The sequence below is a fragment of the Coffea arabica genome, chromosome 4e (genome assembly GCF_036785885.1).
Source record: "Coffea arabica cultivar ET-39 chromosome 4e, Coffea Arabica ET-39 HiFi, whole genome shotgun sequence".
NCBI classification, from domain to species: Eukaryota; Viridiplantae; Streptophyta; class Magnoliopsida; order Gentianales; family Rubiaceae; genus Coffea; species Coffea arabica.
In genome coordinates, this window is record NC_092317.1 from 3,048,618 (window position 1) to 3,063,849 (window position 15,232).

General features: G+C 37.1%; 2 protein-coding genes and 1 long non-coding RNA gene across 19 annotated transcripts; 2 read left to right on the plus strand and 1 right to left on the minus strand.

Moving 5' to 3' along the window:
• The first annotated feature begins 74 nt into the window (after positions 1–74).
• Positions 75–4,952, plus strand: LOC113742902 (periodic tryptophan protein 2). The gene is made up of 7 exons (XM_027270918.2): positions 75–1,486; positions 1,890–2,141; positions 2,229–2,321; positions 2,437–2,808; positions 3,658–4,002; positions 4,124–4,351; positions 4,470–4,952. The coding sequence occupies exons 1-7, from the start codon at positions 281–283 to the stop codon at positions 4,638–4,640; spliced, it is 2,667 nt and encodes an 888-aa protein (XP_027126719.2). The 5' UTR covers positions 75–280; the 3' UTR covers positions 4,641–4,952.
• Positions 4,953–5,451: 499 nt separating this feature from the next.
• LOC113742952 (monothiol glutaredoxin-S15, mitochondrial-like) lies at positions 5,452–9,276 on the minus strand. 2 transcript variants are annotated; one of them, XM_027270981.2, is made up of 7 exons: positions 9,081–9,276; positions 8,485–8,594; positions 7,679–7,813; positions 7,371–7,470; positions 6,828–6,894; positions 5,903–5,981; positions 5,452–5,823 (listed from the first exon to the last, which is right to left on the minus strand). In XM_027270981.2, the coding sequence occupies exons 2-7, from the start codon at positions 8,554–8,556 to the stop codon at positions 5,764–5,766; spliced, it is 513 nt and encodes a 170-aa protein (XP_027126782.1). In that variant the 5' UTR covers positions 8,557–8,594; positions 9,081–9,276; the 3' UTR covers positions 5,452–5,763. The 2 variants fall into 2 exon arrangements, with proteins under 2 accessions (XP_027126782.1, XP_071903261.1); XM_072047160.1 differs by lacking the exon at positions 9,081–9,276 and adding an exon at positions 8,954–9,044.
• Positions 9,277–9,475: 199 nt separating this feature from the next.
• Positions 9,476–13,743, plus strand: LOC140005911 (uncharacterized). Of its 16 annotated transcripts, none has more exons than XR_011813435.1 (10): positions 9,956–10,093; positions 10,199–10,489; positions 11,010–11,349; positions 11,877–11,913; positions 12,014–12,229; positions 12,330–12,438; positions 12,574–12,772; positions 12,887–12,974; positions 13,130–13,167; positions 13,549–13,743. It is a non-coding gene; the product is annotated as an uncharacterized lncRNA (long non-coding RNA). The 16 variants fall into 16 exon arrangements; XR_011813437.1 differs by having other exon boundaries at positions 12,887–12,962; XR_011813438.1 differs by lacking the exon at positions 13,130–13,167 and adding an exon at positions 9,476–9,612 and having other exon boundaries at positions 10,009–10,093; positions 12,574–12,974.
• Positions 13,744–15,232: the final 1,489 nt, after the last annotated feature.

Below are 15,232 nucleotides of genomic sequence, written 5' to 3' on the forward strand. Positions count from 1 at the left end.
TCACCTCTCTCTTCTTGTTGGCTAGCTTACCAAGACAATATGGATTACTCTTTAAGTACTCCCAAAATTAATTTAAAGGAAAAAGTTAACCATAAATTGAGGGGAAGAAACGAAAAATTGAAAGCCGATTACCCGACGACCGAACATTTGAACCTCCCTCCTCTTCCTTGCTTTTCATTAGGGTTTAAGAGAAATCCTCAACGGTTGCCTTCAGGGGTTTTGCAGTCTTCCTATCTCTCTCTCTCTCTCTCACACTAACACGCCGTCAGACACCCGCACTATGAATTACAGGTTCCAGAATCTCCTCGGAGCTCCATACAGAGGTGGCAACGTCGTCGTTGTCAACAACACACTCCTTGTTTCGCCGGTCGGTAACCGAGTCTCCGTCACCGACCTCAGTAAATCAGAAACCCTAACTCTACCATGCCAATCCTCCACCAATCTCCGCCGCATCGCTGCCTCACCTGATGGCATCTTCCTCCTTGCCATTGACGAGAAGAATCGCTGCCTCTTCATCAACCTACGCCGCCGCGTTGTTCTCCATCGTATCACTTTTAAACACCCTGTCTCCACCGCTAAATTCAGCCCTGACGGCCAGCTCATTGCTGTAGCTGCCGGTAAGCTTCTGCAAATTTGGCGCTCCCCTGGGTTTAGGAAAGAATTTTTCCCTTTTGAATTGGTTAAAACATTTGCTGATTGCAATGACAAGATTACTGCTCTGGATTGGAGCCCTGACTCGAATTTTATACTTGCTGGCTCCAAAGACTTGACAGTTAGGTTGTTTTGCTTGAAAAAGCTAAAGAGTTACAGTAAACCATTTTTGTTCTTGGGCCATAGAGATGCAATTGTTGGCTGCTTTTTCGGAATTGACAAGAAAACTAACAAAGTTTTGAGGGTTTATACAATATCGCGCGATGGGGCGATATTTAGCTGGGGATATAGGGGTGGTGATGGTAAATTTGATGGAGGAGGACTTCAAGAAATTTCAGAGCCAGAGTCTCCAGGTACACCGGAGCAGAATTTTGATGGTAATCTCACAGTGAAAAAAAGGAAGGATTTTGATGGTAAAAATGGAACTTTGGATGACGAGAGTGACTTCTTGTTGCATAGGCTGAAATGGGAACTGATGAAGAAGGACTATTTTATGCAAGCGCCAGCAAAGTTAACTGCTTGTGATTATCATACGGGACTTAATATGTTGGTTGTGGGTTTCTCAAATGGAGTTTTTGGCCTTTATCAGATGCCTGATTTTGTCTGCATTCACTTATTGTCAATATCAAGAGAGAAAATCACGACCGCTGTTTTTAATGATCTGGGGAACTGGTTGACATTTGGGTGTGCAAAGCTTGGTCAGTTGCTTGTTTGGGAGTGGAAATCAGAGAGTTACATACTGAAGCAGCAAGGGCATTACTTTGATGTGAATTGCCTAGCATATTCTCCAGATTCCCAGCTTTTGGCTACAGGGGCCGACGATAATAAAGTCAAGGTATGTGAAAGAAATCAGACCTGCCTTTTCGTGGTTAGAGTCCTGACTTTCTTCATCTGCTGAAAGCACTTGCTTTATTCGCTAGTCAATTGTAGATTGGCTCAATTAATATTTTCTTCTTGTAGGAAATAACCTTCCCTGCAAAATACAATGACAAACTTATAAAATGAGTCTCAAATTTTTTTCTTATTTTATTATGCAGAGTATAACTCATGAAGTAGAATGCATGTTTCACAGTCCTGCAAGATGTAGCTCAATGCAGATTTGTCTTTATAATAGTGATCTTAAGCAGTTTGTCTTGTCATGACATGTTCACTTCAGCCTGAAAATTTTTGCAATTACACTTAGTTGTTGTTAATTTGGCCTCAAGCTGAATCATGAGATTTATTTCTTTGCCTTACAGGTATGGACTGTTTCATCTGGCTGCTGTTTCGTTACATTCTCTGAGCACACCAATGCAGTTACTGCACTTCATTTCATGGCTAGTAACCACTGTCTTTTGAGTGCGTCGTTGGATGGGACTGTTCGTGCGTGGGATTTGTTTCGGTATAGAAACTTTAGAACATTCATTACTCCTACTTCTAAACAGTTTGTTTCTTTAGCAGCTGATCAGAGCGGTGAAGTGATTTGTGCTGGAACTCTTGATTCTTTTGAGGTCCGATGAATTCTAGTTGGATATTGACATGGCCAAAAGCATTATTGTTTGTTTCTCACAAACTTTTCTTAAACTATTATGTTCTAGATATATGTTTGGTCAATGAAGACAGGAAGGTTGTTGGACGTTCTCAGCGGTCATGAAGGTCCTGTTCACGGGTTGATGTTTTCTCCTACAAATGTAAGTTGAGAATGTGACATGTTTCCTGTGGACATTGTACCTTGGCAGTTGCCAGGTAATTGTATGTTTGTTCTTATTCTGTGAAGTTAGTTTAAGTTTTCTTTTCACCTTGTAGGCTATCTTAGCTTCCTCTTCATGGGACAAAACTGTTCGCTTGTGGGATGTTTTTGAAGGGAAAGGTGCAGTTGAAACTTTTTCACACACACATGATGTCCTCACTCTTGTTTATCGCCCAGATGGAAAGCAATTGGCTTGTAGTACTTTAGATGGGCTAATCCATTTTTGGGACCCACTTGAGGGCTTGCTAATGTATACCATCGAGGGCCGTAGAGATATTGCAGGAGGACGTCTAATGACTGATCGCAGATCGGCTGCTAATTCAACGACTGGAAAATGCTTTACCACCTTGTGTTATTCTGCTGATGGGAGCTACATATTAGCTGGTGGGAGTAGTAAATACATATGTATGTATGATGTCGCTGATCAGGTTAGTTTGCTTTCTTTTTTATGCATAGAAATTCAGTATACCACAAATTTACGCATGGTTATGATTTATTAAATCTGATGCTGCTATCCCACTTTGATGCTAGTTTTTAGCGTTCTTTGTCCTGAGGCCTGAGGGCTCAGATTGCTAGGCTAACTTTACTTTTTTCTTGACCTGCCTGCTTTCCGCTAGTAGGAGCTAGAGTAAGTTCATAGATATGGTTTTCTTCATTCTTCCATTTCTTTTTTGAATGAATTACTGACGTGAATGATATGTTCAACAATTTTGAATGTCAAATGTGTACATATGCATAAGTAGTTCTCTGGTTTTCTTGAATATCCAGCAGGATAAGGAAGCTGATGAACTTGGCCTAACCTTTAGCTTGAACCTTTCTTTTGCCTGCATAATCTTGTGTCTCTCCTAATATATCATTGAAATGATTGGTATCAAATCTTTGTCACCGTTTCAGTCCCAAAACAAGAATTTCTTTGACTTTGTAAACTCTAGGTGCCTCATTTGGCATATGCTAATGAATTCAGTTTTAGTATCTTGGATCAAATCATAACCACATAACAAATATTATTACAAAGATCTTTTGTTAGTGAAATAGTTAGAAATAAAGATAAGGTGGTTTGGCGAACTAATTCATTTGAGTTTCAAGTCAAAGGGGGATTTTCATGGAGCTGGACATTGCAGTTTTCCTTGATGAGGCATATTTACAATCCTCCTCTGCCACTTATTTCATTCAAATGCACACACACTGAGACACACACGTATGAGCAATTATGATGTTTTCAAGTTGTTTTTTTGTGTCTACTCTTGATTCCTTGTATGAATATTGCAAATTTGTAGGTGTTACTTCGCAGATTCCAAATAACCCATAATCTCTCCCTTGATGGAGTTCTTGATTTCTTAAACTCAAAGAATATGACAGAAGCCGGCCCACTGGAATTGATCGATGATGATAATAGTGATACAGAAGAAGGTGTGGATAAGCAAACACAAAGTAAGTTGGCATATGATTTGCCAGGATCAATGCCTAATCATGGAAGGCCCATTATTCGAACAAAATGCCTGAGAATTGCACCAACTGGCCGGAATTGGGCAGCTGCAACAACAGAAGGAGTTTTGGTCTATTCTATGGATGATTCTTTTGTATTTGATCCCACCGATCTTGACATTGACGTCACACCTGAAGTAAGAAATAATTCTTTCAGCATTTTGTTTATCAAGTAAATTATATTGGATTTAATGCAATAAAATTGTAAGAGGAGTCAAAAGTATGACCGCATTCGCATTCTCTAATGGTGTCCTATAGGCGGTCGATGCTGCATTGAATGATGGTCAGCCAAAAAGGGCTTTAATCCTCAGCTTACGGTTGAATGAAGATGCACTAATTAAGAAATGTATTATTGCTGTCAGTCCAGCTGAGGTACCAGCTGTTGCTTCATCGGTCCCTTTCAAACATCTACAGAGATTATTAGAGGCACTAGCACATCTTCTTGAAAACTGTCCACATTTGGAGTTTCTTCTTCGATGGTGTCAGGTAATTTTGCGACTTTAGTTGTTCTGTCCATTTTTTTTTTTTTTTACACGAGCAACATCCTTCAAGCATGTCTTTAGATCTCTTGCAATGGGCTGTTGATTAATTTTTTGCTTCACAGGAGCTGTGCAGAGTCCATGGTCCCTCTATCCAGCATAATTCCAGAAATTTGCTCCCTGCTCTAAAATCCTTGCAGAAGGCTATCACTCGATCACATCAGGATTTAGCCGATACATGCTCATCAAACGAGTATATGCTTCAGTATTTGTGTTCCACAAGCCACAAGAGATGATGATCATTTTATTGGCATTGTGGCACGTTTCTCAGGAAGATACGTGGTTATGCATTGTCGTTGATTAGGCAAGGAATGTATTCGTTTTTGGTAATTAATATAGCTGCTCCACCACAAAATGTGGTGAATTATTTACCAACCTGGACTCAATGAAGAACTTGTGAAATAGTACGAAGTTGCCATTGTAGAACCCGTGTTGATCAGCAGTAGGAAATCATCGGGGAGATAATGACGCTGATTTTTTTTCTTCTAAAATTAAAATGTACTGCCATTTTTTCAAGTAAATGATATTACTTAAAGCTTAGCTTTGGAGCTCCAAGTGCATACTTTATCAAGTGAGTGTCGTTAATGTCTTCGGTCTTCACCAAATTAAAAGCATTTGTCCATGCTGAGTTCTTAAAAAGGTTTTTTTTTTTTTTTTTTTTGTTTTAAACCTAGGGTAGGAATGTAGCTCTTTTGTTACACAACTGTCGACCTCATTAAGGTGATTCGCACCCTCTATCATAGTTCTACTTTTATAATGTGGTCACATACCACATAGTTCATAATTCAGGAGACACTAGGCATTGGACCATGTCTTAAGGGGTAAATCGCAATTAAGTTTCATTTATATAACTGGTTTTTCATAGTTGGTGGTAATGGCAAAAATTTATTCTTTGCATGATGAGTTCAAGGGTAGAAGATATCATCTTCAACCATTAGAAACACACAGGTATTTGCGCAATCAATGAATCCACACCGCATTTTCTTCTAATTCCCAGAGCTCTTGAAAATCTAGACATGATTTTTCACTCACTTTGCAACCTAGTCGTCCAAGAAATACAAAAGTTTTTGTTTTATAGATAAGGATTACTAAATTTATAGAGGGAAAATTATTGCCAACTAAAAATCACTCGCCCATGCAAACAAAGTCAGACCACAACCAGACAGACTTCCTGAAAAGCAATTCCACCAAAACACCAGAAACTAGTCCTATTGCATCAGCTAGTGCCATACGAAGGAATCACATTCTAAAATTTAAGTAGAGCCAATGCAACGGCTCTATTCTGTTATACTTTCAATCAATGCTTGAAATTGTCTGCCGACCCACTAAAGAAAATTTCTACGACTTCTGCAATGTAACTTATTCCACTTTCTCTTGTCCATCAGAGGTATCTTTCAGCTTTTCTCTAAGCTCACCAGTCTGCATAACAAATAGGAGTTCTTAAGTATTTTACAACCCACAAATCCAAACAAAGATGATTGATACAGTCAAAAAGTACCTGGTGCATATTAAGGATGATATCTGATCCTCCAATGAACTCCCCGTGAATGAATATTTGAGGGAATGTAGGCCAGTTGCTGCACCAAAGATAAAAATAAAGCATTCTCTGGTCAGTATTTCCGCCTTAAAATCCAGCTACATCTCATTCTTCTATGTATTCACTTTCTATTACAGATAAACAAGCATACTAACTGATTAGAGACTAAAAGAGGTATAAGGTAAACCACAGCTTATCCAAGTGATGCTTTGAAACCAACATTATTCAAATATTACAAAAACCTGTAGATTCAAAATGACACAATCAAAGACCATGGTCTGGCAGCAGTTGCTGAAGGTCTAAAAAGAAAGTCATAATCAATAGGTTTCAGGTTGTCAGAGAAAAGCCTCCGAAAGTTCATTTAAACCTAGTGTCCACATCAAATTTACAGTTTTACAACAGATTTATGTTGCAAAGAGATGTACAGAAATAATTATAGCATCCTAAGCAATTTGAGATGGTTATCTTATTATTTGGAATACTTAACCATGCACCCCATGCTACCTCCATCACACACCTCAGTCATAGCATACTTCCTACTAAAAATGAGCTCCAAGGCAATCACTTTTCAGAGGGGGGGGGGGGGGGGTTGGGGGGGGGGGGTTTCCTCAGATGGATCAATATGCAGACAATGTTATTCGTCTAAGCAGCCAGGAATTAATAATAATGATCATGGAAGATCAATGCGAAATTGTGTGCAGAACATTGAACATTTCAATGCACACTTCTGCAAGACATGATTATAACTCAGCTTCAGCTTCAAGAATAACTTATTCAGTAGCACAAACAGAAAGATAAGAATAACTTCTGGGAAAGATAACATGCAATATTACAAAAGCCATTTGGCCGACAAAAAAGAGAAATTGTATCACCCATATAACAATACCTGAAGGCTTTCACAGCATTCTTCAGCTCAGGGTCTTCCAGTATATTTCGGGCGCTTATAGGTACACCTGCAAGTGCCTAATTTATTGCTAGAATGCCATAAAAAAAATAAAAGTCTTTACACAGAAATAAAAGTATATATAATTCTAAAACAACATGCTTGAACTAGTTACACTTGGCACAGGATATAAAACAAGCATACTCGCTACGTACCATACTTCCATCATTTTGTGGTTTACGATTGTCTACTTTCTCACATTTATGATACAATATTTTGCTTCAAAGTTAGTGCTTATCTCTATAAGAGACTGAACTAACAAGATAAAACTTTCAAATCTTACTTGAAAAGACATGTGCAAGGCTTCCCCAGAATAACTATTTGCAATTATCAACATTGTAGGCCACTCTCAAAGCCAAAATCTTTTTATTTCAAATACACAATTAAAAGGTAACAGTGTCTTTTAACCTGAGATGCATTCATGATCGATTAACAAATTTTGACTTGAATATTTCAGATAAGGAAATGGAATGTGTGCAAACATACTGTATTCTTGCAGCACCCTCACTGCTAATGAGCTGAATCCGCAACGAGGAAGATCTGGGACTCCTTTCATGTAAATCATCACAGGGTTCTCGTTGACATCCTACATTAAAAGCTTATAAATCAGCATTTTTAATGGATGTGTATTATATAGCTTGTGAGTATACTCGTCTACAAATGCGTATATTGCCGACAAAATCTAACAAAAAACTTTTGTGGCAGGTTAGAAGAAAGATATCATGAAGTAAATCTAAGAGAAAGCAGACATTCAATGTAAAATTATGGTGCCAAAACTGCTATAGGGTATTCACCTGTTCAACAATCTTATTCAGTGAAAGTCCAGAACCCTCAAGCTTACTAGTGGGTATGAAGTCTTCGTGTGTATCAGGATCATGTGGCACAGTAGTTGAATAGCAGGTTGCACTTCGATAAAAGCATCCAGAAGCCTAACCAAGACAAAACGCAGTTTTTTAGTTGCATAGAACCCACCAAAATGGGAAAAAAAAAAGACAAATGAAGGCAACAGTTCTTTGAAAAGAAAACACCTATATTCATCAACAATTAAGAACACACATTTCAATGATGAAAAGGGACAGAACTACAAAGGTATGCAGGGTCTTATTGCCATCAGTACTTCACAACTTAACCCCCTCTTTCCAAAAAGTACAACTTAGCATTTGCGGTCAACAGAATGGACAATCTGACAAGATAGATTCCATTGCGTTTCCAAATAATATATTCAGGTAAAATACTAATAGCGGGCTTTTCCAAAAAGGAGCATTAGAGCAGATACCATGGGAGATCATCTGCGTGAAGAATTTACAAGAAAAATGGTTGGGCCAATCTCAAAGAATATTCAATTACCAGCTACCCTTATCCTGGATAAATAAACAATCAACACCCGGATACCAAAGAAGGCCAAGAAATGCTAAGTAAGGTGAAACAACAGAACCAACTCTCTTCTAGGAGTAACTAAACCACAGTAGAATCTTTCAGTAACCGCTTTATACTTAGTATATGTGCTTGTGCACTTAAACTTGGTTATACCTATAACACAACGTCACATGACTTTTGAGCAAATCATATTACAAGATAGAAGAATTGCATCCACTCTTACAATAGCAGAGGATTGAGCAGCTGGAAAGGCCGCAATGCTCCTCCTCAGTAAACCCGCCAATGACCTTGACATAATGGTAGAGCTGATATATATCCCCCTAAATGCCTCAGCTGCACAGATAACATAAAAATGCAGGTTAGAAAGGCCTTTCCATTGGTAAATACGCGCCCCTTGAAATTTGTTATTACCAATCCTATTTCTATTAACAGCTGCATAGTTATCCGCACCGCACAACTGCCTTAAACAGCTTTTTAACCCGAATAAAGATTAAATCTTTACCCAAATCTTAAAAGCCTGATGGGTCCTAACTACACGGGAAAAAGGAAGAAGAAGAAAAATTCTTGACTGACATATTATCCGAAAGCCATGGAATTATCCAAGACAAACAATATCAATCCGAGAAGCGAAAAGCCACAGAAAAACAATTACGAAAGAGACAAAGATAACAAGAAGCATGGATTCATTATACCATTTAATTGATAGCCGATTATACCGAAAACATGGAAACGTAGGTAGTAGTAATAGAATTATAATCTCAATTCCATTAAAGATGGAAAGGGTTTGCAAATACAAAGATAAAAGAGTAGTAGGCTTACTAATGGAGAAATGTCCCACGTGCAGCGGCAATAGCAGAGGAACCGCCAATTTCGGAACCAGGAATCGAACAGGCTATCTGGTACAAGATGGATGGAAATTTTTGTAATAAATTGGAATTACTGCATCCCCCGAACCTTTAAAAAGCTACTGTTGTATAAAAAACCCTTTGTCCCCTTGAAAAATCAAGGGATAATTTCAGAAACAATTTCCCTCAGCTCCCCTTAAGTTTATATAATTACATTGACCTCCCTAGGTGCAACAAAATTACTAGAATTTCCTTTACTTAATTAGTTGATTCATAAAGAAAAATACCATATCACTACGACCAGCAAAACATTCCCAGTTGTCTTATAATCTACAGTCGCCTCCTTTCACCTCTCTCTCTAACTCCTCTCCTTCATTAACCATATAGACTAAGGGCGGAAGCCCGGTGTCCACGTCGGACGTGGTCGTCCTCCGCGTGGCGAGACGGGATTGGCTTGATGGTGACGTGGCGCGAGGTGATTGGTGGCGAGTTTGGCTTCGTTGCAAGTGATTTTTTTGCCCTTCGCCTTTCCTTCCGTTTTTCCCTTCGTCATTCCTTCCGTTTGGTGTCGACGTTTTCGGTGGAAGTCAGTGAACTGCTCCACCAACCCTGCCCGCTGCAGACCCACTCCAAACTGCTTCCTTGAAGCGATGGACTTGAGATGACCACTCAGTCCCATACATTCTTTAGCCTCTCTCTCATACATTGTGCATTCCCGAAGATTTGGTCAATGAGATATCTGAAGAGATCCCCATCAAATTCAACTTTCCTGTTCTCTTCTCTTCTTCCATCTCCCTTTTGTTACAGGAGAATAGATGCTGAAAAAATCAGTTGAGCCATAGTGTTCTTGTGCTATAAACATTCCTTGATCTGATCTAATTTAATCAATTTTGCTTGCTTAGGTTTTTGTCCGAGAATAGAACTCCTCTTATTCTCCCTAATTTTTTTCCCTCATGTGTTGGAAGGTGAGAATCATGTACTCACGAGGTTTGTTTTCCCCCTCGGTTTTATTATCCTTTTTTTCCCTTGTCCATATTTCTTCCTTATTTTAACCCTTCTTGTCATAACCGTTTTGTTCCTTTTTTTTCGCAGGAAATCTTTGTCGCCCTTTAAGGAGAGGAATGGGTTTTATTTTTTCTCTCAGTTTTACTTCCTCTTTTTTTCCTCTTATGCATAATTTTTTCCTTACTTTCTTGCCATAACTGTTCTGTTTTTTTCTTTTTTCCACAATAAAACTTCGTTGCACTTTAAGAAGGGAAATAAAAAATTTATTAATGTTTTGTCTCCTTGTCTTATTGCCTAGCTTGATCTGATTCATGCATCTTGAAGAGCAATCGTCCAGGAGGAGAAAAGGAAAGAATAGTTTGATGCTGTTGGCTTCAGGTTTTTCTTCATTTTCTTCATTTTTTATGGTATTTTTGGTATTTTTCGTCGGCCGAGATTGCTACAAGAAGGATAAGAAGTGTTGCTTGAGTGCTCAAAATAAATAGATACTATAAGGAAAGCAAGAGAGGCAGAAAGAGGAGAGAAAATAGAACACCCGAGCTCGAGCGAAAATGAAAGCGAGGTAATTATTGAAATCAGGAAACTGAGAATAGTGCTGGAGTTGCAGCCAAATCTTAGACTTATCGGAAGTCAGAGAAATTTGCTGCTCCAGCCCAACTGATTTGTCCAATTAGAAATGCCTCAAATTTCTTACTCAGAGCCCAAGCTTTAAATCTTGAATTTTTCTTGTACCTTCGATTTAAATAGCCTCAGTCCCAAAAAAAATTGGGGCCTTTAGTCTAAATTACCTGTAAATTTGCTATCTTAGGCATTTATGACTCATCTAATGTCACCTCCGCTTAATACCATCTATCTTTGCTAATTGGTATCCTCTCTTTTGCTATCATAAACTTCCCAGCGAGCCCTGCAATGGAGTAAAAATTGTAGCATTCCAGCTAAGCATTTTCTTCTGGGGGATAGATCTTGAAGATTAGCTTCAAGATATAAAGATGGGTTATTTAGTTGTGTACTACGTGGGATTGTGGATATGGTTGTCTTTGTTTAGTTATAGCTCCATTTTCGTGTACTCTGAGATTGTAAAAGACACTGGAACATCCCAAGGCTTTGTATTTGTAGATGGGATTAGTGCCATTGGAGAAATAGATGACGATTTCATTTGTGCCACCTTGGATTGGTAGCCACCTGAGAAATGTGACTATGGAACCTGTAGCTGGGACCATGCTTCCCTTCTCATTCTGGTACTTTCCATTTTCCTGCATTTGCAGCTATTTTGTGTCTCATGTTTATGTCAATGCGTGTGTGTGTGTGCCTTTTTTAATGTTACCTGCAAGCTTACTACGTTGGTATGCTGAAGTTGTTGATGGATTTATCCACCTGAACCAATGCCGTCTTTTATAACAAGGGGATGATGGCTTGTTTGAGCTGTATATTTCAGCTTCAAATTCATTTCCGGTTAAAAAGATGTGATTTTTATGCTTTAGATGGTGTGTCAGAAAAGTTTTTTGATGGCTGCGAATTCCACTCTGATGCTTTCAGCAATGAAGTTGTAAAAGGGGAAGAAGACAATACTTGTCGCTTATCATTTATGCTCTGTTTTGTTTGCCTTTTGATTAAAGTCCAAAAGATCTTGATTGTGTTCTGAGAGAGATGTTATCGAATTTCAAATTGTCCAAAATCATTCTGGGCTATTATATGTGTGACCAATTTGAATTAAAAAATTAGTGTTTAATGGACTGGTTTGATCTGTTTCTTGTTTTATTTGCAGGATCTTAACAACATAATTTTATTAAATGCAGTAAAAGGTATTAACTTTTTCTAGCGTTCTTGATTACTAAAAATGGCATTCTAACGTTATAGTCCCGTTATGGGAGCTCAAGTTGCTATCTTCCCCTAATTTTGCAGCTTTTTCGCCATTAAAGATTAGACTTGGGGGCACCCTGCAAGATAATGTCATATATCAAACTCAGAGTAATCAATGCTGCCATTCATTTGTTAAGAATTCCCCAGAGTTGTTTGGCTTCACTCAAGGGTGCCTTCCTTCGTCTTGATGGGATGAATTAAACTCCTTTTTCAAGAAATCTGGGTACATAAGAAGCACCACCTTGGTTAGTTAGACTGGTAATTATTTATCATTATTCTCATCGATCTGAAATTAATGAATCATTGTCTTCATTCCTGGGCTGAAATTATATTTGGTTTGAATGCTCTGAATGGGAAGAGAATAAGGTCCGATGGTTCAATAGTTGGAGCTTGGGATTCCTCAAATGGTGAAGCTTTTATTCATTACATTGTTGAAAAGGGCTACAACATATATGGCTGGGAACTTGGTAATATCATTTACGTTTCTATGGTTAGCCTGCTGCAGAAATGCTTCTTCTCTGTTTTTATATAGTTTTTTCAAATGATTTAGATAGCTTGAGATTAGTTTCGGATGGTAATTTTTCATCATCTATTTTGGCCAGGGAATGAACTATCCGGCGGTGAAGTTGGGACAAGAGTTGCACCTGATCAGTATGCTTCTAATACAATCGTACTACACAACAAAGTACTAGAAATCTACAAGGATGTAGCAAACAAGCCAATTGTTTTAGCGCCAGGAAGATTCTTTGATGTCAACTGGTTTACAGATTTTTTGCACAGGACCAACAACGCTGTAGATTTGTATTGGAACAGATTGCCTTTCTTTTTTTATTTAAATCAGATGGTGAAAATGATTTGCCTCACCTACTTATGTGCCTATAATTTGTTGAAGAAAATGACCTTTTGTTTATTCAGCTTAACCTAAGCTTTCGCCTTTCTTGGATTTCTTCTGGAGCTGGAAGCAAAAATGGCCACCCGTGAAAAACAACTGGTGAGGGAAAACGTAAGTTTTGTTATATCATTCTGATTTAATTTTTTCCTTTAAATTGCTCTCTTCAGACCTGGTATGCTTTCTCTTTGGTTATTTTCTTTGGCCTTTGCTCTTTTCAAACTCATTCAAATTTTCTTTTTAATCATTTTTTGGCGTCTTTCACGCAGGTATTTTGTTGATCTTCTCAAAAAAAGCAATGTATATGGTAACTAAAAAGATTTACTTGTTTAAAATATATTTCTTCATCTTCAAAATGTCTTTCTTTTTGCTTCGGTTCTTCCGTTTCTTTTTCCTTCACTGGGTTTCCAACACTTGAAGAACTAATGAATTTCTTCTCTAGGAATTCTGTGCCAAGTTGGTCATTGGCCAAAATTTTACGTTACAAAAGATCTTGGGATGCTACTCTTTTGAATGCTTTGTGTTGAATTTTATGTCTTTTAGCACAGAAAATTGTCTCTTGTTGAAACCTTTTGAATATTTGTTTTACTAGCCTTAAGTGGATATTAAATCAAGTATTTTCGGCAATCTTTTATTGATTAATTGTTTCTGATTCACTAGATCTTATAAATGGTTTTCCTGTTTATAGGTGATTAAAGGTTTGCCCAAGATAAGGATTCTCAAATATTAGATTCTAAGCACCTGCTTGAAATAGTAAGTAAGTTATTGTTTTAATTAAACACCTTAAATGTTCTATTCATTCACCAGAAAAAGAATTTTTTACATTTTTACAACGTCTGTATAATTACGACTTCTTTCCAGTGCAACTGCTTTTTCACTTTTATTCCTGTATAATATAGCTCCTTTTTTTACCCCTATTCTTCAGTCTCACAAATATTACTAGCTAACATTAACTGGGCATGTATACCACCGCGCAAGGCGCGGTGTTACCACCTAGTCTCATATTATGTATCACTAGATTCATAACCACCATGCTCATCACTATCCCTCTCATTTCCAATATCCATTCCAAGTTCTGCTGTCTCTCGTCTTCTTATTTTATTACTTAAGTCCTTTATTTCTTCACATTCTATTGCAAATATTAGCAAATGCTGATTCAATAGAAAGCAAAGAACAGAAAAAAAAATTTCTTCATTATCAAATTAAATAAGGAGAGGATGGCAAATATAAAGAATAAATTTGAAACTGTTGAAAGTAAGAGAGACCGAATGATTGGTATATTGTTGTGTCTATTTATTCAAAAAAATTTATTAGAAATATATAAAAAAAAATTAATAGATATCCATAACTGCATTTGTTGCCAAAAAAATGAAAAACAAAAATGAAAAATGCATCTTTCTGTTTTTGATTTGCTACTGTGAACATTGGTTTTTTATGGAGATAGAATTAGTCTCTAATAGAGATTATGGAGTAATAATGGGTTATTCTTTGGGTCACGGTGGCATTGCTCCTAGTATCCATATAGGTGGTGATGAGCTAGATTAGCTATTGCTAGTAGGTTGAGAAAATTGTAGGCAGGCTTTTAGATTTTTTAAGTGGGATTATATTTGATCTCGTAATTTTTAGTGAAAGCGTTTGGACAGCAAAATGATTCTAAGGCCGCAAATATTGTTAAAATCACTTGAAATGGAGACTAAGCTATAAATAATAGTTTCCTCAATTGGCTTGGTATGGTGACAAGTTTGCAGTGGTTTTAGAAAAAGAAAATGTATGTGATTAAACTAACTTTTTTATCTTTGTTGTTATGTCAAGGGTATATTAGGATTTTTGAAGAGAAATGTAGTACATTGGGTCTATATAGTTATCTAAATAGTAAAAGTAGGGGAGGTATATATAATTTTTAAAATTTAAGAGGAGGTGACTGCAATTGTTATAAACCTCAGGAGAAGTTTGTGAAATTATCCCAAAAATCAAACCAGTGTTTGTTTGTCCGGCCAAAAAAAAAAAACTCCTTGAAAATTATAGGTTACCCCCCAACATTTTTAAAAATCAATAATTTCAATAAATCCTATAGCCGAGATATAAAAAGAGGTACTGTTAAAGGTGCATATATGAGTGAATAAGATAATTGTACAGGCTTTTTATTAAAAAAAATATTATTCGTACTCCATTTTTTATTGTTTGCACTTTCACCATTTATTTTATCACATATTATATGATTAAAATAATAATGATAATGTAATTAATAAAAATGAAAGTGTAAATAATATTTTTTTTATATTAATATATAGTATTTCCTTCCACTTAAGGAGTGTATTTTTTATAAATTGTATTTGAAATATGAGGAGTGTTTTTTGGTGAGGTTTTTGGGG

Coding starts and splice junctions, on each gene's coding strand:
- LOC113742902 (XM_027270918.2), top strand. CDS start 281: ATGAATTACAGGTTCCAGAATCTCCTCGGAGCTCCATACAGAGGTGGC. Junction 2,809..3,657: donor TGTATGATGTCGCTGATCAG/GTTAGTTTGCTT, acceptor GCAAATTTGTAG/GTGTTACTTCGCAGATTCCA. Junction 4,003..4,123: donor ACATTGACGTCACACCTGAA/GTAAGAAATAAT, acceptor GGTGTCCTATAG/GCGGTCGATGCTGCATTGAA.
- LOC113742952 (XM_027270981.2), bottom strand. CDS start 8,556: ATGTCAAGGTCATTGGCGGGTTTACTGAGGAGGAGCATTGCGGCCTTT. Junction 7,814..8,484: donor CTGCTCAATCCTCTGCTATT/GTAAGAGTGGAT, acceptor TGTCTTGGTTAG/GCTTCTGGATGCTTTTATCG. Junction 5,982..6,827: donor AATGCTGTGAAAGCCTTCAG/GTATTGTTATAT, acceptor TCTTTGGTGCAG/CAACTGGCCTACATTCCCTC.